This window comes from Channa argus, chromosome 18 (assembly GCF_033026475.1).
Source record: "Channa argus isolate prfri chromosome 18, Channa argus male v1.0, whole genome shotgun sequence".
NCBI classification, from domain to species: domain Eukaryota; kingdom Metazoa; phylum Chordata; class Actinopteri; order Anabantiformes; family Channidae; genus Channa; species Channa argus.
In genome coordinates, this window is record NC_090214.1 from 2,378,323 (window position 1) to 2,406,019 (window position 27,697).

The 27,697-nt window shown below is 39.8% G+C and overlaps 1 protein-coding gene across 4 annotated transcripts; it reads left to right on the forward strand.

Moving 5' to 3' along the window:
* The first annotated feature begins 6,885 nt into the window (after nt 1–6,885).
* scarb1 (scavenger receptor class B, member 1) lies at nt 6,886–26,457 on the forward strand. 4 transcript variants are annotated; one of them, XM_067483564.1, is made up of 14 exons: nt 6,891–7,083; nt 10,168–10,328; nt 12,452–12,593; nt 12,690–12,893; nt 14,014–14,109; nt 14,204–14,319; nt 14,409–14,575; nt 14,802–14,920; nt 19,185–19,258; nt 19,403–19,454; nt 20,623–20,769; nt 23,600–23,650; nt 24,862–24,934; nt 25,700–26,457. In XM_067483564.1, exons 1-14 carry the CDS (start codon nt 6,964–6,966, stop codon nt 25,711–25,713), a joined length of 1,536 nt encoding a protein of 511 aa, XP_067339665.1. In that variant the 5' UTR covers nt 6,891–6,963; the 3' UTR covers nt 25,714–26,457. The 4 variants fall into 4 exon arrangements, with proteins under 4 accessions (XP_067339668.1, XP_067339667.1, XP_067339665.1 ...); XM_067483565.1 differs by lacking the exon at nt 6,891–7,083 and adding an exon at nt 8,719–9,027; XM_067483567.1 differs by lacking the exon at nt 23,600–23,650 and having other exon boundaries at nt 6,886–7,083.
* Nucleotides 26,458–27,697: the final 1,240 nt, after the last annotated feature.

Consider the following 27,697-nt stretch of genomic DNA (forward strand, 5'->3'; position numbering starts at 1 on the left):
GTCCTTGTGACTCACTAATCAACGCAGATGCAGGTTTTTGCAGTTTTTGTATGACGGCAGAGTCCAACAACCACTCCCCTCATAACAGAGGCGGGACAGATTCCATAAGAAGCCTAATGAACTGTTTCATATTTAGATTCAGGCTTGTGCATAAGTGACAGTTCTTTATAGAGCAGCCATTTAGTTCTTCGATTGCCATAACTTATTGGACAATCACGGGTGTTTTAGCATTTTCCTCCTGATAAGCACAACACTGGGACAGCAAAAAGGGGGGGTTGGGTCACACTGGTGCTGGTGTATGAAGGAGGTGTGTGGACGGGTGAACGAGGATGCAAGAGGGGAGGCTGGGATGGAGATGGAGCGAGATCCTGGAGGACTGAGTGATGGTGATGGAGGAGTTTGATGAAGATGAGACTGGAGCTGTGCTGAACATAGTCGAGAACCTGAGGAGCGCTGATCTGATGAGCAGGAGTGGAGACGAAGGCAGAGAGAGCAGCAGCTTTAGATGCGGCAAGAGGTGATCGGATCAGTGAGACCTGTGGAGTAGACTGAGGTGCAGCGGGAAAGAAACGAGCTCCAGCAAAGGGCGAGAGAACAGAGGTATGAATACAGTGTTTCTAAATAGCTCTCACTTAGCTTTACTTTCACACTACATGCCACATTTCTGCAATTCTGCACACTTGGAAATTCCCTTCAGTTCAGTCAGGTTAACGTTACCTTCGATCATAGGTCAAAGTAGTGCAACAAACCAAATCTTTCATTGGACTCTCTGCCTGTCTAATGCACAGCTCACTCCAACTCCAGCTCCAGCTACTGTGATCTCGATATGATAAACACTTTAGATATTGGATGTTTCCAAGTAAAACTCTGCTGATCAATACATTCAATAACTACTGATTTCTATATGTAATAATTAAAGTGAGAGAAATGAACCTGGGACATTGTTGGAACTAGATTGGAGACATTTAATCATTTGGTTGTTTGACAGATATTTAATCTGCAACCATTTTGAGAATTTATTATTCACTCAAGTCTTTTTACTAACAATTAATTAGTTTTAGTATTTCAAATGTTTTCCGCTTTTTCTTTTAACAAATTGTTAAAAGTTTGTATTTTGGTCGAATACAGCAAAACATTTGACAACGTGACTTCACAAGTGAGGAAATTGCAATAGATGTTTCCCTCCATTTTCTGACATCTATCGCAAAGATACTTATCTGAAGATTAGCCATCATTTCTGTTTACAGGGTTCAGACCCTTAAATTTAAAGAGACATGTTTTTGCACCCTTAACCTCTGTCACCATCACTAAAAACATTCAAGCACAGTACAAGTAGATATTTATTGACATGTAGTGGAGTCTCTGCAGGTATTTTTGCAGCAGGCTAAATGCTGCCACCTGGTGGCCACAAAACGCCCCCGCAGTTTGTCTCATCACACTTGCATTTCGTGTTGTGCCAAAACCGAATTAAAACTTATCTCTAGTTGTTAATTTACACATATATAACAAATTCCACACGCACTGTTCAATCTCCGAGCATTTGATTTCTAAATTTGTAAATGACAGTTTCTGGATACGTGTGTTGCTATGGTGTCCACCTTTAGTTCATTATTCCCATCGGATATCATGACCACTAGAGACTTTCAGCTGCGCAATAAATATTCATAATGTATAAGTGTCAGTATAATACACAGATAAAAATGGACTGTGGCATATTTCAGTTTTATTAGTTCACTTTTCTAGTGCACTTACCTGATTCGGAGGTTTTGCAGCGTTAACCCTGAAATAAATACAATTAAAGCAACTGCAATAATGAAATCCAAGCATCTTGGGTTGGTATTTCTTTAAGAATTAAAATTAAATTGTATTGTACAAACGCATGAATCCCTGCCTCTGCCTCAGATCTGTCTTACTTATTCTTTGGATTTTTACCTCCCCCCACTGTTTATGTTTTTTATGTTTATGACTATTTGGATTTAAAAATGTTAGAATATATAATACACATCAGTTAAATATTGTACATTTCTTACAATGAACAAACATTTTATTATATGACTATAAACCTTTTAAATGATTATATATTACATTCAAATCATTTTGTAAATGCCCTCCCCCTGAGATTTGAACTGAAGATCAGTTTCTTGCAGAAGAAAAACAACATAGTTGTGCTGATGCCCTGGAAAGATCCTCATTCATTATTTGGGAGCCATGTTGTGATTAGTGCTGTTAACAGTAAAAACAGGGCACAGGCCACATGCTAAGATCTGAATATATAAACCCACTGTGCCTTTGTTTTGTTTGTTTGCTTTTTGTCCTTTCAGCTTATCCCGCGAGTTCAGTGTCGCCACAGCGGATCATTGTCCGCATGTTGATTTGGCAGTTTTTACACCAGATTCCCTTCCTGACGCAACGCTCCCCTATTTCTACCGGGCTTGGACCGGCACTGCACTGCTGGGGAGGGGAATGGGCCGTTAGGGGGGTCTTGCACAGAGACACCTCGAAATATAGCCGGGACCGGGGATCGAATCACTGACCCCGTTGTCCATGAACAACTGCCTTTACCAACTGATCCACAGAAGGGAATTATATCCCTGAAACCTGAAAAAGAGTCTATCGCTCCACAGCTTTGTTAGACTGAACAAATGAATAAACCAGTAATTCAAATCCAATAATATGCATTGTTCCAAAATGGGCCACAATTAACTCTTTTGCCTTTACTTTCAATGTACTTGATGCAAATTCTTTTAACTAACATTTTAAAACTATGACTTGTTCACCTCTTAGTGCTGATTTTCCGTATTAAAAGCTATGAATAACTCTTTCGTCACTGTCAACGAGGTTTTTCCAGTTCATCCAGAGAGGAACATGAATGTATAGACCACATCTGATAAATCTATAGGTCATGAGACAAGAAAGTTTGACCTCTTTGACCTCTACTGCAGTTAAGTTGTACTTAATCATCGTTATTGTACGACTTCTGAATTTTACCTGTTGTCTGCTCCCTGTCGACTGTTGACTTTCAGATTGTTTACTTGTTCTGACTTGGCCTAGATTTGCTCATTTGCTTTTTTTTATTAAGATTTCCTCTTACTGAAACACCAGTGTCAGCATTTAGGAAGGAAAGCATGTGAGCAAAGAAAAAAAAAAGCGAGTTCCATCTGTGGTGGTGCAAAGCTTCAAAGTTTCAAAAGTGATCTTGGGATTTCACAGAGATGTCAGATGAGAGGCTGTGGTGGGCCGCTGCACTGTGACCTTTTATATGTATGACGCAATCATGTGCAGGCTCAGTAAGAGAGAAGCTCTTCATCGGCCAAATTCACCGAATCCATGAATAAAGATGCGTGAGGTGTTAAATATCAGCAGTGGCCGATGGTTGTAGTGGTTTATTTCCTGGGGCCACGTTTCACTAGATTCAGTTGATGGGAATTTAAGCCAGTTTCAGAATCCAACAAAGGAAAGTCTCTATGTGCTTTAACGGGCCGGAAAATGTTCGGCATGATGGAAAATGACGCTTAGAGTTCATGTTTATGTAACATCCTGTGACATCAGTCTGTTGTTCCACTACTGAAATATCGGTTGTCACTGGTTACCGTGACATATTGCATGGACTTCTTCATGCATTTGTCCAGACCCTGCTACTCCCACCTGGCCTGCAGTTACCTCTTGTTCCCACCACCCCAGTCCCTTGACACTCTCTTTCCCTCCTGCTGAGCCGTTGCCTCCTTATTAATCACCGGTTTAGTATTTATATACCCGTCAGTGTCCAATAACATTCCAGCTTTTTAATGGGTATTTAAAATCCTGCCTTCTTCTACACAGCTAAACTGCTACCTAAAACGGCACGTCACAAACACACTGATACTGTCTCAAAGCTACAACAAACAGCTTAAGCAGAGCTAGCATGAGACACTGAATCAATCCACTGGGCCCCACCCAGCTTCCCTCCTGCTGCTCTGCTACGCTCTTCTACCATCTGCTATGTTCCACCACACTCTGCAGAGCCCTTATGCTATTACTCATTATCAAGTTACACCGAATAAGGAAGATGAAGAAGGGGTCCAACTCGGGGACCTCAGAATCTCCTCTCTGCTTTTTTGCAGATGATGTGGTTCTGTCTTCAGTATGTACTGGGACGAGTGTGAAGCAGCTGGGATGCGGGTCAGAACCTGGTCAGTCTGAGGCCATGATTCTCTGCCAGAAAACAATGTGTTGTCTTAAGGTTTTTGTTCAGAAGTGAGGGTAAAATTATTATTATTTTTTTTAATTTAAAAAATGATTTACAATTAATAAGGTTTTGTTTTGATGACTCCTACACAGAAGTTCCCAAGCAATACTTAGTGGTCCCACAATGGTGGACCAGTCCACCAACCTCTGCGCGTTTAGCATAATCTTTATTTCTCTAACAATAATTTAACTTAATTTCACTCAGTGACCTCTTCAAGTTCAAATAAAATGCTGGGAATCGGTCTATTCCAAGTCAGGTGGCGTGTCAAGTCCTGTACCGGTAAAGAAACAGGTTTTAAAAACAGAACCTGCCAATGGCATCCAAACAATTTGTGATGGTGAAAGGAAATTGAGGTAATGGGTTATTATCCCAACACATAAAACTTACTAAACAAGTAGAAATCATGTGAACTCTTTAGAAGGCCAAAACACTAAAAATGTATCTTTGAAAGTGCTGTGCTGCTTTAATGACAAACAAAGAAGCAAATTATTATTATTATTATTATTTGTTTACCACTGCAGACCTGCCCTGTACTTTCAAAAGGAAACATATATTTCCTTTCCAAGAACTCAGAGAACTGGCAGTACTCTATTTTTTTAATTACGGAAATCAGACCACAAACTTTGCCCAATCGTTACATTCATCGCACTCAAGCAGATCTTTAACATGAACACTGCCTATTCTTAGCTGACCGTGGCAAACTCCCTCACATCCTCATTGACCTTAAACTGGGGCGTTTTCTCACTTTTGTTTTACCCTTCAGCATTGTCTGCTTTAGTTTGATGTATTTTCCCGCGCGTGTCATCACGTTTGACCAGTTCATTCTAGGAGATTAGGCCTTTAATAAATCCTATCTCTTACCAAATGCTTTTAAATATTATTTGTTCCTTGGTGGACTGCTCTTATGTGGGAGAAACCACATAACTGTGATAAACCAGGAAATATATTATATCCTAGTAGGCTAGGATATAATATGGGAACCCTTTTCCTGTAGGCATGTAGACGAGAAGATTGATACCACACACATCTGTGCTCTAAACATGATGCTGCAGCTAGCTGTTAGCTTAGCTTAGCATAAAGACTAGAAATAGGAGGAACAGAAACTTTAGGAACCTCATTCATTGTAAATAGTGTTGGCAAAAAATTAGAATCGCCTCCCTTATAATTCACTCCAGTGCGACTCCACCACCCACTTTGACTTCAATAATAAACACAAACTAGAATTATCACCTTTCTGACAGTTTCAACCTTTAAACTAAGAGATGATAACTTTGTAATAGTAGAGTTCATGCCAGGACCACTGTATTGGATTGCAAAGGTGGTCATAAACTTGTGGCTGATCGGTATGTATTGTCAGGTGCAGGGTCAAAATTTCCCATGTGCACATTTGACAAGAATGTTTTCCCAGAAGCATGTGGACAAACAATTAAGCAGGAAATTTTTTTTTTTTAATCTGAGTGCCTGACTTTGAAGATGTTGACAGGAAACATGGGGTTATGAGACGGGGTGGTGGTGGTATGGGGGGATTATGACATGCAACAAATTCCACTGCCCCAAATGAACAGTGAATGTAGCAGCTGCTATGATGCACGCACGATGAGCATTTGGCCACCGGATGCCCCGGGAAGAAGGGACAGTGTTTAAAGTCTGCTTCAAGGTAATATAGAGGACGGATGCCAGCAAAGGTGTAACATTGTGTTTTTATGCAGATCATGGAAATAAATGAGCTACTTTTTTAAAGTATGTTCCACACAGAGTGTGACGTGCCGTTAAATCGAGAAATATAATTAAATACTAGTGTTTATTCCAGGATGTTCAAACGATCTGAATAAGGAAAAGTCAGATTTCTTACCTCACACATTCTCCTAGAGAGATGTCATTGTTTAGCTCCAGGAGTTTGGAAAATGATGACGCTGTCAACTCTTAAATCATGTCCTATTTTTCTATCAGTACATCAGAAACTTGTCAGCATTTGGATTCATGGACCACAGAAACTTGATCTATCCCATCACATTCTCAATGAACAGAAGACCACCCCCCCCACACACACAAACACACACTGTCCTCTTCTGGCTCATCGTCTCCTTAAACACTTTATTTCACTAGTTGATTCCAAAAGCAACAGCCATTTTGTTGAACTGATAAAAAAAAAAAAATTAAAAATCTTATCTCCAAAGCTTATTTTCATCTGACGTAAAGTGAACCAAGTGCTGCCCTCAAGGACAAATAAATACCACAAACTGCCCTCTGTGTTTAGTGTAGCAAACACCCTGCATTAGAGAAAAGCAATAACTGTACCTGCATTGACAGTAGTAACGATGTACTGTTGAGTGCAACGTAAACTTTGGGCTGTATAAATACCAGAATATGTAAATCATCACAATTTGTTGAATAAATGTACCCTGGAGCATTAATCAGTCTGATCTGTGTTGAGTAATACTTCACTTCACTGCTGCTTGAGGTCACACCAATGGAGCTGTCACCTGACTGTAATGTGACTGCACATAATTTTGCATGAATCTGGGATAAAAGTGCACAAGATGTACACAGACTCCGTCAGTGTGAGGAGGGGGCGGGGTCTGCGGAGTATAAACACAGTCAGGACGCCTCGCTGCAGCTTCCTGTCAACCCATCACTGTCCATGGCCCGATTTTAAGACACAGCAGCACTCACTCATATTTCAGCAGAGCCAACTTTAAGCCGCCTGTCACCCTCGGACACCCTTTGCACTCGCAGCCATGCGTATCAGTAAACCCAAAGTTGCTATTGGTTTTATAGTAGCGGGGATTCTGACGGTGATTTTTGGAGCAATTCTCCTCTTTTCAGGACCAGCGGTAATGAATGATCAAATAAAAAAGGTAAGTTGCACCAGTATTTAAACAGTAGGTATGAAAACCTTTGGATTTTACATGAATGTATTATAATTATTGATAAATCCCGTGTACATCACTGTCATGAACCTGTGAGTGTATTGAAAGTGTATCCTACAATAATGCATCATAATAAATTGTTTAGTGAACTGAGTCTTAAAAAAACTACAATTTAAAGGCGAAAGGCACAATGGTTGCGTGAGAAATGTAGAAAAGTAGAAATGCTAAAGTAAAATACAAGTACCTCCAAAGTTCACTCAAGTGCAGTACTAAGATATTTATTTCAATGCAATGACAACAAGACAGTACAAACAGATAATTCTGTACAATTTTGAAGTTTTACATCTAACAAAATATATAGCTGATGTTACTTAATCAGGCAGCACGGTGGTGAAGGGGTTAGCGCTGCTGCCGTCACAACTAGAAGGACACAAGTCTGAATCCCCAGCTGGCTGTGGCCTTTCTGTGTGGAGCTGGTTTCCTCCAGGTACTTCTTTTTCCTCCCACAGTCCAAAGACGTGCATGTTGGGTTTTCTGTAGCTGTGAATGTGAGTGTGAATGGTTGTCTGTCTGTGTTGTCCCTGAGGCTGACTGGAGACCTGTCCTGGGTGGACCCTGCCTCTCGCCTAATGACAGCTTTAATAGGCTCCAGCCCCCGTGACCCTAAACAGATAACGGATGGCTGGATGTTACTCGACTAAAAATGGAAGAACTCCAAAAGTACACTCAAGTAAAAGTACTCCATAAAAATAAAAAAACTTGAACTTGATGTTGTTCATACATGTACAAGTCTGTTCCAGATTGGAGCCACATGTGCGGATAAGGCTTCTGCATTAATCTCAAATGTTCAGGTCTCGTTAAGTTTAACTCATGTGAAGTTTCAAGGAGAGAACCACTTTAAAAACCGGATTTCTGACTAATGTAAAAAAATTACAAATCATTAGCGTTTCACTCATCGTGCATTTGTGCTGTAAACTGCAGACAAACCTGCAAAATAATAAATAAATAAAAACAAATATTAGTGTTACTGTAAAACTTAGTGTGGAACTAAAACAGCAGTTGGTAAACTGACTGGTACCATTAATTTTAAATACGGTGGCCAAAACATTAGAACCAGCGCTTGTTATAACGCTTCCCAGTACGACTCCACTACGCTCAATAACACAGAGTAGAATTATCACCTTTGTGCCAGTTTCAACCTAAAAAGTGAGAAATTATGACTTTGATAAGATTAGATTGCATGTGGTCATAATGTTATGCCTGATCAGTGTCTGTAGACATTGTACAATTCATTGTCAGTAAATGTGAAACGTATGATTGGAGATTTGAACATTGAATCGAAAATATACTTAAAGATATATTTTTTTCACAGCAGCAAAAGTAACATTTATATAAAATAAAAGTAATTCAGTCGAACACACGATTAAATGGACTTTTGCTCCATTTTTTGTACTTCATTTCTACCTTCACTTAAGTTAAACTAAAGTATCTGAGCATCTGTTTTTCCACACTGGAACTCAGCGTCCAGGATGAGCAGTGACTACAATTCCCAGAATTCCCCGGCGCGGCTGAGCCGTGGGCCGCCACTATAAATAGGGCGACAATGGCAGCAGGTCAAAGTTATCGATCAGATGGATCAATGGTCTCGCCGGATCGTGGACTGAACGCCCGAACAGCCGCGTTTACCGTGAAGACCTCGCCGTAGACGTCCACAGACCGCGAGCAGTGGCTAACAGACGCTAACAGTGGCTAACACACGCTTCTCCGGATTCAAACCAGCTACAGACACTAAGTGGCAGCTGTCAATCCCAAACTATGGCCGGTAAACCCGCAGTCGCTCTAGTGTTTCTAGCGTTGGGAGTCCTGGCGGTGGTTCTAGGGACTGTGGTGGTTTTTGTGGCACCGGTGCTCGTCGACCAGCAAGTGGTGAAGGTAAGTGACGTTGGCTTGTTCGTTGGCTTGTTAAACACCGGGGTTTGAGCTGGAAGAACGGGCCAGGGGAGAGCGACGGTAAGTCGGGACTTCACTGAAGACAGACCGCTGAGGAAGACTCGGATTTGCCCCGTGGGGGACTCTGGAATCCAGTGCCAGGCTGTGCTGTAGCACGGGAGTAAGAAGACAAACGAGATCCAAACCTGCGCTCGACATGGGCGGATTGTGCGAACATGAGCCCCCTGCGGGAAAAGAGGCAAAGGGCCCCCTGTCCTCTGTCCCCTGTCCCTTTCTCTAGGACACCCAGGATCTTATGACTTCTGGAAAACCTCCCGTTTTGGTTTTTTGAGTAACGTGGAAATGAACAGAACTGTATTTCAACTAAGCAAAACGAAAAAAAAAAATTTTTGGTCCAGTTTGAAATGTGCTGTAGGATGAAGCTGCCACAGAACGTGTTTCTCATGGGGTTGGTGCTTGTGTGACATTGCTTTTGTCTCTTGGGTTACTTTTATTTTATTTTACACTAATTTTATTCCTAGTGTGTCGCTTTAGTCCCTTTACATCAGTCTGTGACCCTTTTCTGTAATTATGAGATGCGTTTCTTCTAATTACAAGAAACCGATCTCATAAATCCAAGATGCAGACCAAGACTCGTATTTCAGAACCTTACATGAATCAGGTTTTTAGGATGTCTCCGGTACCACACTAGTTCTATGGCAGTTTTCAATACTTCCAAAACTTTATAGTCGATCGATAACTGTCGATTGATAATTCGGTGGACTTGGCTTTTCAAAATGAAATGCCCCGTATCTCGTAATTGCGAAAAACATAACTCGCAAATACGAGTTACACCAGGCCCATGTTTTGGGGCTGTAACAATTCCTCAAGAGGTTAATCTAATTACTTATTATTTCGATAATCTATAAAAATATATAATCAAGCAAAAATGTTGGGTAGTTCCAGCTTTTTAAGGCTTTAGATGTAATGATTCCCTTTAACTCGTGTCGCATTGGTTTGAAGACGTCACCTTAGGCTCTGAGAAAATACACAGGAGATGTTCAGGCATTTTATATAAAAAATTTCAAATAAATGTATTTAAGTTGCTATTTGTTTATGTTTTTGCTTTGTCACTCATGGTAGAACACAGTCATCGACCCAAAGAACAACCTTACCTACACCATGTGGAAGGATGTGCCCGTTCCCTTTTTCATGTCCGTCTACTTCTTCAACATTCTCAACCCCAAGGAGATACTGAAAGGAGAGAAGCCCGTGGTGGAGCAGAGAGGCCCTTATGTGTACAAGTATGCATCACAGTACTCACATGTTAACTCGCAGAACACGTGCTGAATCTTAAACCAGACATGCAATTTTTTTTTGTTTTGTTCCATTTCCCTGTTAGTACGGTTTAACCGGTGTCTTCACTTTTGGGGCTTGTGATTCAGTTCACTTTGTCATACAGGACAGCTTTGTGTCAGTAATTGAAGAGGTGTGTGTGTGTGTGTGTGTGTGTGTGTGTGTGTGTGTGTGTGTGTCACAGCTCAGACACGTTTGCATTAAAGCAGCAGGTGTTTACCTGGATTTTTGTGTGTTGCAGGGTGATGTGGCAGTAACTGAACTTTGATTGTTCCCACTTTCTCTCGTTGTTCTCGTATTACTGCTGCAGACTAACTCGAGCAGGATAATTTAGCTCAGGGGAAAACGGCTCCACATGATGCCTAGAAAAACAACTGTTAAGAGTCTGCTCTTATTTATGGGATGCAGACATATCAAAGCCACTTCGCAGAGACCTAAAGGACGGGTTCACAATTTTTCAACCCAACTAAAGCTGTAATCGTTCCTTCTAAGAGATCACACACAAATATTCATCCTACGCAGGTCTGGGCGGCCACAGTCTTTCCTCTGTGCAAAAAAGATTCAAAGTTTATTGAAGACCATATAACGACCGACCTTCCAGCTTAATTATATTAAAGATACAGTTTGTAACATAAGTTAGTGGTAGAATGAGAACTGGACTGATCTGCTGTGCTCAGCCCTCCCTCCCTGCTCTTAAATGCTCTACACGGTTTCCTCTATTAGGCCTTATCAAATGAGATTTAATAAAATGCTGCAAAACGTATTAATCAAGCACAGTGTTCAATTATGTTAACAAAGGCAATGATGGAAAATATATTTTGACAACCATGTATTTACAAAAAGAACAGAAGTGAGGTCCATTTAAAACAGATTGTTTTACATACACTTCAACAAATGGCTGTTGCCTCAAATTTTCTCCAGCCTGTCTTAATATTGTATAGATGTACAAAGGTTTTTTTCAGTTTGACTAAAACTAACAAAGGAACTATTTCTCAACAAACCACCTCTTTCCCTCAAAAGACTGGAAGAATCTAAAATCCTAAATGTTGTATTGATACAGTGAATCTGGTAAAATTCTTTATGAACTATATTGTCAGTGACTTTACGGAAACTAATTTCTGGTGCCAATGTCACATATTGGTCAGGACCAAAACAGATTTAATTGCCTTGTCTACTTTCGCCCTTGTTATCAACCTAGTAGGATTCTGTGTATTAACTGCCCCTTGAACCCAAGGCCGTAGGTTTGGTTTCAGAAGCGAGGATGCATAAATGACATTATCTTATCTGGTCTGTTCTTTCTTTTTACCTAGATTCTACTGTAAATAAAGATGAAATTAGCAGCAACAGTGTGTTTACATGGACTTGTATAACCTGGTTAAAGCTGGCTTTCTCTGGAAAGCTGGTTTCTGGAATCGGAGCAGGTTCGATTTTCTGTGAGAGCACATCAATTTCTTTGCATATCCAGGTTTCTAATAGGATTTTTCCAACGGCGCATGTGCGTAACAAAAGGCTGCAGAGAGGAACATGCAGCTGACGTTAAGAAGAGCTCATTAACGGGGCGATGCCGCCTCTTTTTTAAAACAAAGTATGTATAAAATCTGAGACATATTAACTAACACAAAGTGCATGGAAGTCTAAAAGTCACTTTCCCTGTGTTTATTTTATTTTTTTTAAATTCAGACAGTTTCCACTGTGAATAGGTGTTTTTCTCTCCCCAGCACTGTCACTCTGCAGCAACATGAAGCCTAAAAGAAGAAAATTCAGAAAGCAGCATCCCTGAAAACTGTTACTCAAATAAAGTGTTTTAGGTCGTTTTGAAATGGTTTGATTCCCGACGGCTGCGTTCACCATGACGGCATGTTTACTTTACCATTTCTCTGTCTTCACAATCAGAGCTCTCACTTCCTCCCCACTACAAACATGTGCAAAGTATTTGTGTAACAAGCTATTTCACCATTAGAACATGCTGGAAACGGCATCCAGAAGTTACACGACTGAGATCAAAGTGGCAACGGCAGAAGGGATGAAGCACATTTTGCGTGTTTATATGAATTTCTTTTTCTTTTTCCAGAAAGCGCATTCAGAAAGACAACATCACATTTCATCCTAACGGCACCGTGTCCTACTTGGAATACAGAAGCTACTTCTTTGAGCCTTCCATGTCTGTAGGGAACGAGTCTGATGTTGTCACGATCCCAAACATGTTGGTGCTGGTGAGACAATATTTCTCCCTCTCAAAACTTGCGTTCCCTAAGTAATTCAGCCGCAGTTTGGCTCAGTTTGTTTTTCCCCCTCGTCTCCGTTGTCAGGGCGCAGCAGTGATGTTGGAAAGCCTGCCCTATGCAGTGCGCATACTGATCAGTGCCACCTTCAAAGCTTTCAACGAGGGACCCTTCCTGACCAAGACCGTTGGGGAGCTGATGTGGGGTTATGACAGTAAACTAGTGGAATTCCTCAGCAAATACCTGCCTGGCATGCTGCCCTCAACAGGAAAATTTGGCCTTTTTATGGATGTGAGTTCATTATAGAGGTTTTTTCAGAAACTTTTTCTTGTGGTTGTTGTAGATCACTAGTAAAATGCCCAATTTCCCCCCTTTATTTATTTTTTTTTTTGGGCAACCAGACAAACATGCTTCTAATACTTTGTGATTTATAACACACTAATGTTACCACAAAGTTATTTAACGTGAACCTCCTTGAATCGTTTAGCGCTTGAAACAAGTACAGCTTGGTTACAGCAAGGTTATTTGCTGTTACTTGGCAGAAGGAAGAGAATATCTGTGCTAAAGCTAAGCTAGCTGACTCCAGGTAGATGACTGACTGTGACTTAGTCAGGAAATTTCAACGTGAGCCACTGTTCTGAAACATCTGGTTGAAGCCTCAACTGTGTAACAGGAGCTTCTTCCTCTCCACATTCAGGATCGTGTTTACAGTAACTACTGTTCCTTCATTTACATCCCCAGCGGCTGTTATCACTGAAGTAAAGATGGAGCATCAGAATATTCAACATTCATGAGGTCATTTTCCCATTGGCTGATGGTAAAGTCCACACCTGCAGCCAGTCAGAGTGTTGTCAATTTGCATAAACAATGCAAATTGTGTTAATAGCTTGTGAAATGGCGCGATGGAGGACTAGGGGGATGAGGGCTCTGACATTTTATTTACCCCCAAATTTTAACTCATCTTTGCAGACACTGCACCTTTTAAATAACACCTAATATATATTAATTGAATCAGAAAGGGCCACGATACCACCTCAAGAGGAAATGGAAATAAAACTGTCCCTGGTTGGACAGTGTACCTGTACACACTGTTTTACTGTGTGCTTAAAGACTAAAACTGCATGGCCCTTACACAAGAGGATGTGTTGCTCTCAGGTGCTGATCAGATGAAGCAAATGCCTGTGAATTTGAAGAGACAAGAAATATCATCATATCATTGTTGGGTTTTGTTGGTAATATAAGGAAAGTGTGTGAATTCTGGGTCCTTGTGACGTTTCCCTGTGCTGCCCTACATGTGCCCTGTGAATCATGCTTGTGTCTCATCTGCATTATCGAGGAATAATCTTAAACGGTCTCTTACCGGTTTATTGAGAAAGTGCTAAGATTAAGTTCATGTGTTCTCTTTATGCAGTTTAATAACTCCAACACTGGGCTGTTCACAATCTTCACTGGACAAGACGACATCAGGAAAGTTCATAAAGTTGATTCCTGGAATGGCCTGAAAGAGGTGAGACCTTAACAAAAACACCTTTTTATTTAATTTGGTTTATTGCTCCGTCTATGTTTTTCATACCCCTCTTGAATGTCTGCTCTGCTAACAGCTGAGTTACTGGCGGACTCCTCAGTGTAATAAGATCAACGGAACAGCTGGACAGCTGTGGCCTCCCTTCTTGACAAAAGAGAGCACTTTACCTTTCTACAGCCCTGATGCCTGCAGGTCAGCTCCATTTCACTTTACTTTCCTTTCTCCGGTGAACTCCGAGCAAACTTAAAAAGGTTTATTTTTCCTTTTTACTTGCGTTGCAGATCTTTAGAACTCGTTTATCAGCGTCAAGGCACGTTTAAGGGCGTCCCTCTATATCGATTTGTTTCACCGAAGACCATGTTTGCCAATGGGACGGATTATGCCCCCAATGAAGGCTTCTGCCCCTGTAGACAGTCGGGTCTGCTGAATGTTAGCAGCTGCCGCTACAGTGAGTATTGATGACAAACAAAAATGCAACCTGGTGTTGTGGGTTTAGGGCAGTAAATGAAATGTGCCCTCATTATTTATCTGTTATCAATTATTTAGACCATAAAATGGCAGGTAATGGCCGTCAAAATGTCTCTGAGCCAAAGGTGACGTCTTTATTCTGCAGTCCAAAAGTCAAAGATTTTAAAATTAAGATATAAAACGGGTACATGTCCTATTTGTTTTAGACACCCCAGTCTTCATCTCTCAGGCTCACTTCTTTAATGCTGATCCTGTCCTGCTGAGCTATGTGCAGGGCCTGTCTCCCAATGAGGAAGAGCATGGCCTCTTCATAGACATTCACCCAGTAAGTGTGACACGCGCACACACACACACGCACACACACACACGCACACCATGTGAAGTGACAAACAGGTCAACCAGAGCCTGCTGAGAGACTTTACTTTCAAGAAGTATCTTTATTTTTCTCTTGTATCAGATGAGTTTTAATTAGAAGAATAAATTCTAATTTAAATAGTTTAGATGTGTTAATTTGTTTATTCCTTCATGCGTCTTCTGAAGTGATGGACTTTTTTTTTTTTGCTCCAAAAGTTAAGGTTTTTCCAGGCTTTTCAAACGACAATAAATATTTTGTGACGCTGAAAGTTTAAATCGTATTTTAAGCCAGATGTGAACATGAACTAGAAATTCCATCTTGTTCTCTGGGCCAAAGCTCATTTAAAATAGTCTGAGGAAAACTGTTCACATGCATCAAAACTTGGGATTTATTTTTTTTAACCACGTATGCTGTGTCCTGCGGACTAACTCTGGGGAGTTGGGAGTAAATTTCATCTGAAAACTCTTTGTTTGCACTCATGCCACAAAACCTCTTTAGCACAATATTAGAAGTAAGAACAAGACACCAGTAGAAATCACATTGTTTTATGCAGTATCTGGTTTTGGCCATGTTGTCCTTGAGGCCTGATGTGATCACCTTGAACACAGGTGGACTGATTGCAAATTATGGATTTGCAGACTTTATATTGCATCCTGTGATCTCGAACCCAGGACAGAAAGTATCCCCACTTCTTTCTGTTTAGCTTTATATGGATGTTTTCATTGCAGTTAGCAGTGGTTTCTCAAATACTTTGTCTGGTAGCAATTTATTAGACATGTCTTTGCATAAGGCTGTGTGATTCTCCCGATCCTTTTAAAAAAAGTAAATTTTTGTTAAATCAGACACTATTTTTCAGGGTTTGCTTAACCAGGCTGTCAGCATGTGAGAGTCATTCAGGGCGCATTCAGGGCCTGCTCAAATACAGGGTTTTTCACAAGACTGCTTGACAGACTAGGTGTCTGTAAAAAAAAAAAAAAAAAAAAAAAAGCTCAATGGAGCAGAATGGTATGCAGAAGTGTGCAGGATCAAATCCCAGCCAACCCACCGGTGTGTCCCATGGCTGCCCACTGCCCTTATCTTTGTGCAAGCGTCCAATCATGACAATTTACTGATTGTTATCATTATGTTTGTTGGTGCTGCTTTACTGCTAACTGTACAGGTTAATGTTTGTTATTCTATGTCCAGAGAAATGTCAGCGTGAACTCAGTGATATCTGACTTTGTTGCTGTTCAATAACACAGTAAAAGGGCCTCAATTATAAATGTGAGGGACTGATGCTGTAAAGTTGATAGCACTGCCATTACTTGGCTGATTATGCAATTGTTCCCATGCAAACTTTGTCTGCGGTATGTTATGTGAGAATGATAAGGTATGTGATAAGGTAATTGGAAATTGAGCTATTTCTCTGTAATTGCAGGTGTTTGCAAGCCAAGTGTTAGAAATGTTCTATGACTCCAATAAAATAAATCAGGTGTTATAATGACGCTTGTGTTTTCAACCGGATGAATCCAGTGTTCAGTGGAATCCTGCAAATCTGCAAGTTAATAATTTATCTCAGATTGTGAAGGCAGAGTTTGCATCTGTACTGGATGTGACATCTCAGCACTATAGTTGGCTTCCCTATGTGGTTCTTAAAGTGGTGGTGGTGGGGGGGTTTGAAGCAGGAGTTTTTAAAAATATTTTTAATTGGACACATTTTGTTTTTGTATATCAATAATTGCATATAAGGATTCTGCACTCAGGATTGTTGCTGCTTCAACCTGACTTGTTTGCTTATAGTTCCCAAACATTTTGTGGTGAAGTGATCCAAACTTGATCTGGTCCAAAACACAAGGTTTTGAAGCTAAACAGCTAGTTGACAAATTGTTGTTTTATGCTTTTTTTTTTTTCTTTTTTTTTTTTTTTTAAACAAAGTATGAATTGTTAATTTAATGTTAATTTATATTTGTACATGCACAAGGAAATTTTGCAGACTCAAAAAAAAAGCAAAATAAATAACCTATTAAGGTTCTGTACATAAAGCTTTGAAAACAACTATTCCTTCACTGTTATATAAAAATAAAGTAATAAAAATATGTTGGACCTGAGGGGAAGTATAATTTCCTGCAAGTTCAAATACCAAAACCTTAATTTCCTTGTCCTATGCCTGAGGCTTCCTAACATGAGTCCATGTTGTCCACCAACAGCCAGATGTCTGACGAAGCCTTGTTCCATGAAAAGGCCATTAGAGAATAATTATAAAACAATCAGCGCCTGTGTATTGTTAATGGCATGTAGTTAAGTTTTTATAAGTTATCTTATTAATGAACTGTCATTATTTATCTGCATTATAAAAGAGGAATCATCTAAGTGACCCTCCAACCCATAAACAATATAGTGGCAGCTGGCAAAACATATGAATTCCTCTCTGACACTTACCAATCAATATTGACACAAATCAATATATTTTGGGGAGGAGACTAGTAGGAAAAAAAATTAAACTTGCAGTTTATTTGGCACTGTTTGGTGACATGTTAAGCACGGTTTGGTTTTCTGCCAGTTGCTGTGTGTATCTGGGTTTTCAGGTTACATTTCTCCAAAGTAGTTTTATAGTTGGTGACGTTATTTATGGCCATCTGTTGCTTTTCTTCTCATTAGCCACTTTTTGTGCAGATGTGTTGGTACCTCAGCTGATTCTGACCAGTCATGGACACTTTTCATAGTTCACACATCATGCATGGACTTGCAGAAGGTAAAACAAGTTAGTTTCTGAGCTTCTGTTAAAGACGACGTCCAACTCTTCTTGGAGATTGCCATCTTTACAAAGACAAACCATCTCCGTGTGTGACGATGAGCCACATCTATCAGTTAAATGTAATGACCCAAATTGTAATGACGGTGGCGTCTGTTAGTTCTCTTAACTTTAGTCATTTGGACTGTTCAGACTTGTTTGGGAAGAATCTTGTTTTCAGAAATTTGGGGCTGAAACAAGCTGTGTCTCATTGATACATATTTTTAGTTTTTATCCCCATTTTAAAATATATATTGGTTCCTTGTGTTGGATTAAGATTATGATTTTTATTCTGTTCACCCTTTTAAGGCTACATTCTTCATGTAGAAGTAGCATTGGAGTCTTCAACTGCTTGAGACACATGGACCACTATTGTCTAAGAAGTGACCTGAGGACCAGTGTTGTAGGGTGTGAGGCACAAGTTACCAAGAATATACTGGATGGGCACCGTCTATGGCTTTTCAAAATGTTTTTATATTTGCATATATTTATTACCAAGCAATAATTGTTAGAGGGAAATTTAAAAGATCAGTTAAACTGCATTGTTGAATACTGGGACCAGAGAAACGTGGCTACTGTTTGAAAACCGCTGCTAAAGCAGCCTGACTTTATTCCTCATTTCTGTCGTGTCCTCTTCATTTATTTATTCATTCATTGTAATATAAAAATGCCTCAATATCCAAAAGTGCATCGAGCTACACTCTGTGTATTATGGATAGAGGTTTGGAGCCGTGGAGTCGCTGTGAAGCCAACTGAAACCTAAAGGTTGAACATCGCTATGTAAAGACTCGGGCTGTAGAAAGTTGGCTGTGATCACTCTAACATTATGTTTCGTTGGGAAAATTGATAAATCACGTAAAATGTCAGTAGCAGTGTGTCACTGTTTGGTACATGTAGAGGGAACTCTGCAACTCTATTGTTGTGTATACGCCTTTGATAAATCCCACACAGAGTCAAAATGCATAAAGTTTTGTTCAAGACATAGCCCGCCACCAGATTTGGGCCACGGCACCTGTAATGTGAACATGCTACATCACAACGGTGTGTCTGCTCATGTCGGCATGCAAGTGTTTACAATAACGCCTTTATCTCAAGTTAATCTTAAGAAATGACGCGTTTATCAATCACAGCAGTAGCGTTTGCGTTCACATACTTTTGACCACTTGGTGAATACAGTTTTGTTAAACTACATCCAACCACCAAAATAATATGCAGCAGAAACACTCATGTGACACTATTTTTCTCACACAGCTCATGTGTCATTTTTGTCCAGCTCGACAGTTTTGTAATGTGTCATTGCTAAATAGTTTGACATTAAAACCGGACTGGTTCCCAAAAGAACACGTTTCCCATTTTTGTTTCCTTCTGTTCTTGCCTATATGGAAACTTTTTCATTTGATAGGAAAAGTAACTAATTTGGGAAAAAGAAAATCCTCACTGCCCTCGATCTGTTTCCTGTCCCAGCTAACAGGGGTCCCGCTGAATGTCGCCGTCCGTCTGCAGCTCAACCTCTACATCAAGAAAGTGCAGGGAATTACGTAAGTGAGCTGTTCCTCAAATACTTAATGGTGCTGTTAACACTTGTCACATTGTAACGTGAAAAGCCTTCACATGTTTCCTGTTTTTATCACAGCTCCCTGTGGAAGCTTAGCATCTGAAATTGTGTGTTTTTGTGCTTGCAGAGAGACTGGCAGTATTTCTGAGGTGGTGATGCCCATGATCTGGTTTGAGGAGGTAAGTTGTTAAGATCTATATGGGGAAACGCAAATAAGCCAATAAAGGGTCGTGTGTACAGACAGTCTGTGTTTGTGTTACATATATTATAATTGCTAAGCTTTCATGATCATAAATTTCTATTTTTATGACTTGAAATTCGGTTTTATTTAAAAGGGACTGTGCAGGGTATCAAACATTACATGAACACATCACATAAATGTAAACTTGCCAGATCGTAGCTTAAATGTCTTTTCTAATCTCAATATCTGTTTTCCCCAAAGATCTTACCAGGAGGAGTAAATGATAAAATGCAATAGAAAAACTATAAAATAAATATGCACACCCCTTATATCCATATACATCAATTTGTTTGCGTGGAGGGCCTGGTGGGTTCAGTGGTAGAACATTGGGTGCATTGGATGCAGAAAGCCACAGGTTCGAATCCCGCCACACCCATCCACTAAGGGCCACCTTGCTGCTGGTCCCGAGCCCAGATAAAAATGGGAGGGTTCCATCAGGAAGGGCATCACATAAAAACGCTTGCCAAATCAATGCGTTGTGCAAATCAGCATGTTCTGCTGTGGTGACCCTGAAGGGACGAGCTGAAAGCCGTTCATCCATCTGTACATATACATATATCCTGATTCAACTTTAAGTGCAAAGTGTAGAAATGTAAACGACATAAAATCCTTAAAGCACATTTACAAGTACATTTACTCCATATACAAAACGGACAGTTTCCTTTTTTAAATAATGTGTATACACTACATTATTATTCGCAGGGTACGTGGAACATCTGTCCATTCTACACAATGGTAGAAAAGGAAAAACATTAGAAGGTTAAACCTTAATTCTGAAGATTAAATCTACTCGTAAGGGACATTTTTTCCATATCAAGGGCTTTTCCTTATTTCTTATGTTAGCATTTTGGTTTGAACAAAAAATGATTGTCAACATCCACATTTGTCAACAGTTATATTTTTCCTTATCATCATCCACAGTAGCATTTCCCAAAGTGTTAGTGTGAATGACAATTTACAGTAGAAGTGAGATGTATTCATTTCTCATCAAGCTTTGAATTTTGATCAAACGTATATAAATTTAGGGTTAGAAATTATAAGTAAATGTTGAGATTGTCCCTCAGAATTGTAATTGGATTGTGTTACTGTTTTATTTCCATCCTTAGAGCGGGTACATAGACGGCCCCATCCTCACGACATTCCACCAAAACCTGGTGATTCTACCCACCGTGATGGAGTATATGCAGTACGGCTTCATAGTGCTCGGCCTGGTGATGATAATAATCAGCTCCCTGGTTTATCACCGAGTGAAGGTAAAGCTGCCACCGAGCGTGAGCATCTTTGTTTTCCCTTAACTGCATGTAGCATGACACAGTTATGCATGTTCCCCACAAACAGATGCAAAAAGAAGGAGAAGAGACGGCACTGAAGACGTTCTGACTTCGGAAAATTATTTATTACTCTTTTCGGTCTGATTTGGATTTGTGAAACAGAATTTGACCAACAGAACTGGCTGTGTACACGTGTATATTAGGATTTTTTTTTTAGAGCTGTTTGTGGTTTTTTGCAATGAAATACAGTCATTTCAGTTCCCTGTTTTTTTGTTTTTTTTTGTCTAATTCATTCAAAATCCAGTGCAACATGTTCCACTTAAGGTCACAGTCCTCAGTGTTTAACAGGTGACCACACCACTGTCACCTCTTTCACACATGCGCTGGAACTTTACCCGGATGCTGTGTATGTGAGAACGTACATTTTCATTTGCAACGTTTAGTCGCTTAGCCGGAGTTTATCTGGAGTTTATCCCCCGAACCCTCTAATACAAAGTCTGGATTATGTGCATCGGCCTGTGAGTAGATTGAGTGTTCTAAACAAAACAGTTTCCTTATTCTATCATGTTGTGCATCCTGTTTGCGCTGACTCTTCGCTGAAATCAAACGGTTTCTTCCGTGGGAACATTTCACACTCGGCCTCCCAGTGTGCGTTACATGTGTGAAACAACTGTGGACAATGACCGGAACTGGTTATCTGGACATTGTTCAGAGTTCATATGTGAAAGAGGCTTATGATCCTAACATGACCACTAACCGTGCTTTGTTAAACCTACTCACCTTTATTCTTTCAGCACTTGTAACACATCTGGATCCAGCAGCCTCTGTCACTGATTTGTCTTGTTTCAGCCGATCATTCTGGTTAAATGCTGTAGGAAATCAGTCAGTCTTTGACTTTTGTCTGTGTTCCACTACAGTGCTGTACAAAGCAGTTTACGCTGCACTTGGCTGCTGAACAGACCCCCCCGACTTCTTCTTGGAAGTTCTGGGAGTCTCTGTGATACCTGCAAATTACATACAATATAGGAGTGTGGGTCACATCCATGCTGGGTCTTTTTTCCAAATCAGGTACAGCGTTTAAAAAATTCACACACAGTTCATTAGAGGTTTCCTCGTCCATCAGTGAACTTCTGCTTATCGGTGCCAAAGCCAGAATTGGACTAAGTTTGGTTTTTATTTGGATTTGTTGACAGCAACAGAAACATCATAAAGAGGCCAACTCCAGTTTTTTCTTCTATAAAACTGTAATCCTAAAAAAATTAATCTATCAAAGCTCGTCAATGTAGTTTGCACAGATCACTCAGATTTAAGGAATTCGTCCAATTTCTACATGTATATTTTAATTGTCTACAATCTGCATAAACATGTTGTTGCACTCAGACATACTGCTTCACTGGGTGACACATTTCCTCATATCATATTTTTAACAAACGTTGCTCTGAATCTGCATTTCTTTGTGTCACGGCTGCTCGGCGGCCGATCATCCGAAATAGAATTGAGGTGACTCACATCAGTTTGGACAATATTTAATGACTGTCATTTTTGTAATGAAGAACAGCAGGGCTACAAGATAATCCGTGCTGCAGACTGACAACCAGCCCAATGTTGGTAGAGAAGGTTCGGGGCTGGTTTTAGCACCTGCGTGGCGATTATGGACAATAGGATTCCTTTTCAAATGAACTGTAGGACTGTTTTCAGCAGCGGTTAATCCACGTTTCGTGCGTTGCTGAAGATCTGAGACGGCAGCACTGCAGATGTTGGAGTGAAAATAAACCACTATCATACAAATAAAGCAGCTGATTTCAGTCGCTCTTCCTCCTGTGCTGAGTAACACTCCAGCACCAGCGTCGGAGGCTCTTTTCCTTTCAGCTGCTCCTTGATGCTCGTCACGCACGTTCATCTTTGCTCTGATAGCAATGTAAAATGTTATCAGTTGTGGCACATTAGTGCTTATCAGTGAGGACAAGGTAACCTGTCCCACATAATGTCATTTGGGAACATTATGGTTATGTTCCCTTAGTCAGCAAGTTTTTGACCTTCCCACAGATTCTGCGTTAAAAAGTTTGTCTTGTGATGACAGATGCTTATCACCTGACAGCATCACAGTAGCTGGAAGTGCTTGCAGAAGCGGTGACTGGGGTGTATTGCACCCTTTTTAAAGAAGAGCTTAAATCTTCTGAGAAATATGGGGGAAATGCATCTTTCAACAAGCTTTTTAATATTATTCAGTGCTTTACCTTTAGGATGTGCAGTAGTGCCGTGAAGATGATACAACTCCAAATAATAAGCTGCAGACAGGATACAGTCCGCTCGGCCTGTCTGAACATATCTGCCTACAACATTATATCTGTGTATACTGTCCAGATTTGTAGTAGACATGGTTCTGAGACAAAGCCTTATCTTAAATTGTCTCCCCTGCACTTAATCATTTTTAATAATTTTTTTGGACAGACAGACAAGCTGTTTCCAGTCTTATGCTAAACTACGCTAACATGTCTCCTGGTTTACATTTGCAAGAAGGCAAATGCTGGCATTTTTCCAAAATGCTTCAGCAAAACTTTGTGTGTCACACTTGATATCTTCTCCTGCCATAAACCAGGTGAATAAAGTCAATAAGTTCATGTGTAGTTTCAGCCGTTGTTTTGACATCTGTATAACAGCACTGTGGTGTTTTATGGTCTTGCTTGATCAGCGGCAGATGGTCCTCAGACCATAGACGGCGAGCGGACCTGTACTGTGTGGGTTTAGATTTCACTGTTGTGCAGTTTTAAGTTGATGCTTAAAAGTGAATTTTTTTATTTATTTTTTTCAGAGATCTAATAGAAACAACAAAGAGACTTGTACAGTGCTGGAAAACCCTGCGGTTTGTAAACCGTCACATTCGTAAACGCTGTGATTTCAATCATTCAAATCAAACAAGATCCAAGACTCTAATGAGACTGATTTTTAAAGATCATATTTTTCCGTAAAAGTGATTTTATATTAGTTTTTTATTACCATGAAGTTTGTTTTTTCTTTTTTTCCCTCAGTGTGGTGTAAGTGACCACTATTGAAACCCCTCAGTACATAAATTGGCCATGAGAAAGTACATTAGTATATTTTTGGCTGGATATTTTACATCATGTTGTAGCTGGCCACCTTTTAACTTCATAAAGTTTACTGTATACTGATTTTGATTTTACCAAGTAGACCAACACCAGAGTAAAATGGAAGTTAAAATTGAAATGTGAGGATGCAGCCTGAATGTAGGGGAGAAGTTTACCTTTAATTAGTTACCACATCAAAGTACAACAGAAAGTTGCATTCAACTTTTGTTTATTGCTCACAGATTCTACAAAGCTATAAAATGTTCCACCATTCAAAAACACGTCTTTGCAGGACAGGTTCCATGTCTGTCTCCGTAAGGACACAGCAGAGGTACATGTGTAACAAAACTGGACTAAACTTGTAGGTTCATGTTCTCAGCGGCATCAAGTTTAAGTGTTTCAATACTTAGTTTGTTCAGTCACATTATTGACCTACGGAGTTGAGTACTGCTGTACTCAGACCAAGTACTTTGTAGCTTGAATGGAGAATTTGAAGTGGTAGTTCTACTTTTATTTTTATTTTTTTTTTAATTTAATGCAAGGACTTGTACTTGGCTGTGGGTCTTCAAAGTGAGGTCATCCAGGTGCATTTGTTCAGTAGGAACTTATCTCTTGATCATTTCTCTATATGACTCTGAATTTGAATGTTACTTTTTGTAGTACAGGTTTCTACTGGTTAAGTTCTGCTGCATGATGATCAGTCAAACCAAAAGTGCTGAGGATACAAGCACAAGGCTTCCACATTTAAATTCTGTGTGATCAGATTAACAATACAATCAATTAACCAATCGCATGCCCTGCTTAATTAATTGCATGGCCAACTGGACCACCCCCAGAAATCACTACTGATTTCTCTGCACACTCACCAAATAAAACCCAGTGTTTCTGGCTTCACCCGCATAACTCCAATCAGACCAGCAGCTGATTGCCTGTCTTTTTTTTTTTTTTCTGATTGGCTTATGTGTAAGACGGTTTGGTCATGTTTTAGGCCTCCGACAATGAGCCAGTAAAAACCTCACATGGCCGTGAAACACTGGAGAAATATGACATGAATACCTCAGGTGGGTGCACACACAAGGCATCCACATATACGAATGTACTGTTTTTGTCTGTCCAAGCTTTGGACATGAGCAAAGGAAAATGTAATGGGGCTTCATGTACCATGTATTAAGAAACAACAATGAGTCTATTGCACTAGTACATTAGAAATCAGATCCAACAAGGTGGAGACAAACAAGACCACAATGATGGGAGCAATTTTCCCTCCACTTAGTCCATTATTTTCTTTATGGGGTCTGTAGAATAACCATTAATGACTATTAATAATCTTAAAGCAGTCATATTTTAATTTTTTTTAATACCTCCTGCACAGTGCATGTGCATGTGACTGTACAAGTAGGGCTGCTGATATTTAAGATCTACTTACATATCCCCATTAAAAACGCATGAAAATGCCGAAACCAACCGCTGTATTGTTTTTCAGCACTTTTTGTCAAACTGCAGAACATGTCACTCTGTGTTTCTAATAATCTTTTGACCACTGGTATTGGGGGGGGGGGGTTTGCTACAGTATAAATCATTTTAAGATTTATAATTACAAGATTTCATTTTCAGTGGTCCCTGACAGCAGTTTTAGTCATACTGTAGCATAAAATATAGGATAGAGGTTATATAAATGTATTAAAAGTAAGAAAGGTGATAAGACCTTTTTATAGCTTTAACGGGGAAGGAAAACAAAGGTCACAATGCAACCTGCCACATCACTGATGTAATCTGAAAACAGGAAATTGTGGTTTTAACTACTTTATTTTTTTCCTTTTATCCAGACACGGAGAAATAAATTTGACGATGGCACTACACCTGTTTCCAGTGCTGGCACCTCAACCGAAGACAAGGAACCTCTACTACAAGACGAAGCTGACTGACGCACATGTACTCACACACAAATGCACACTGGTGCATAGTTGAATCACTGGGGGCCAACATGAATTGAACTGAACTGCCATCTGCTCAGCAATGAGTCTTGTGAACAAAGTGAAGCTCTTTTACATCACTCAGAAGTTTATGAAAGTCATGTACACTTAAATGTGTTTTCATCAGGGGTTTTAGGATTGAGCCTGTATTCTCTTCATGGCAGAGCGAGCAAACATGCACCTGTCACTGAAACTTATTTTTGTCGCCAAACAAACTCTACTTCCAGTTAAATGTGACAATCATGAACTCATGTTGATGCTCTGCTCAGTGTCTGATCAGTGTTGATTTAACAATTTTATACTTTATTGTAGCACTAGGCGCGATCACTGTGTTGGCTTTTTTTTTTTTTACTGTAAATATGAAGACCTGTTTCTGTATCACCAGCAAGGGAAGAAACCGTTTCATGTGCACTAAAGATCAGAGTTAAAACTGAGCTTGTTGAGAATCAAGCATCAAACACTCCCAACATTCAGTGAGTCGTTGTTTACTACAGTCTTATCTGACGGTGTGAATGAGTTTGAAATGTAATTTGGTGTCAAACACCTCGTAGGTGAATGAATTAAGAGCATAATGGAGATAATAAATGTGCCTTTGTTTAAAATTCGAATAATTTGTGTGTAGTCTTGTTCTCTGGGTGATGGTCAATGTTGCTGTTGTGTTTTTTTTTTATTTTTTTTAATGTAGAAACTTTGGCACAAATGAACAATGCTGTTTGTTTTTCAAAATGTCTCCTGAACATTAGCAAAAGTTCCTCAATCAGCAGTAAAAACCTTGCAGCTCACCTCACACTAACATGACATTGCTATGGAGTTAAAATGGTTCATGTGAATGTGTGCAAATAATAATTATAGGTTATTGTCAGGTTATGTGAGGTGATGTCGACAGTTTTCCCCTGATTTTCCCTCCGTCTGCCTGACATGTTGACAGCATTGTGTTAGGTGTGTAGTGTGAGGTTTTCCTTCAATTCCAATGCAGAGGAGTTTGACCTTTTTTATTTTAATCTGTACTGAAGTCTTTATCTTCACTGATAATGACTTCCAGTCTGTCTTACTGAAACACAGAAGGGTTATAAATCAAAGTCTGGTTTAAAAAAAACAATCCTTCCTGTTGTAAGAAGCTCATTTACTCACCCACACAAATTCATGTCATGAGCCATTAGAATTTGGAAGTTCTTCAGGTTCAGCTTCCCAAAAAACATTTATATGAGAAGTTATGTAACTTTTGGTTTGTCACGTGTTTTGTTTAAATTAATTGGAATGTTTTTTGCTTTACAGGCAGCAGCTATAGTTCATATTTTATTTTGTTTGACCTCTAAAACACAAAATGCATCTGAAAGATCAACAGGTGGCTCAGTGTGATCTGGAGAGTTTGAGATGGCGTCATGAGCATAGTGTCTCCTGATGGTCCGGATTAAAGTACACGGGCACTAAAATTGATCCTTGTTGAATCTCATAGTGGTTTTGCATAATTTATAATTGGTGGTTGTGATACTAGACAGATATACGATGCACAACCAGTTACTTTAAACATCCCAGTGTGTATCTGTATTTTTTCTTTACGAGAATCTGATGATTAACACTTCGGTCAAGTAGAACCAAGACGGGGAGTTTATTATTATCCGGCTGTCTTTGTACTAAAATAAGCACATTTCTAACTTGTTTTTATTAGCAAACCAATTATTGGTTGGATATCAGTTACTAACTTAAACATGAAAGACGTATGTAACACTAAACCTATAAACTGACAGCTGTGGACACAGTCCTCCATCTGAAAGGGTTGTAAGTGTACTGTAATATACTGTACCACAACTGTGATACTCACTGTACCTCTTCAAATATGTTCAAATGTTG

Coding starts and splice junctions, on each gene's coding strand:
- scarb1 (XM_067483564.1), top strand. CDS start 6,964: ATGCGTATCAGTAAACCCAAAGTTGCTATTGGTTTTATAGTAGCGGGG. Junction 12,594..12,689: donor TCCCAAACATGTTGGTGCTG/GTGAGACAATAT, acceptor CTCCGTTGTCAG/GGCGCAGCAGTGATGTTGGA. Junction 14,576..14,801: donor TGTTAGCAGCTGCCGCTACA/GTGAGTATTGAT, acceptor TATTTGTTTTAG/ACACCCCAGTCTTCATCTCT.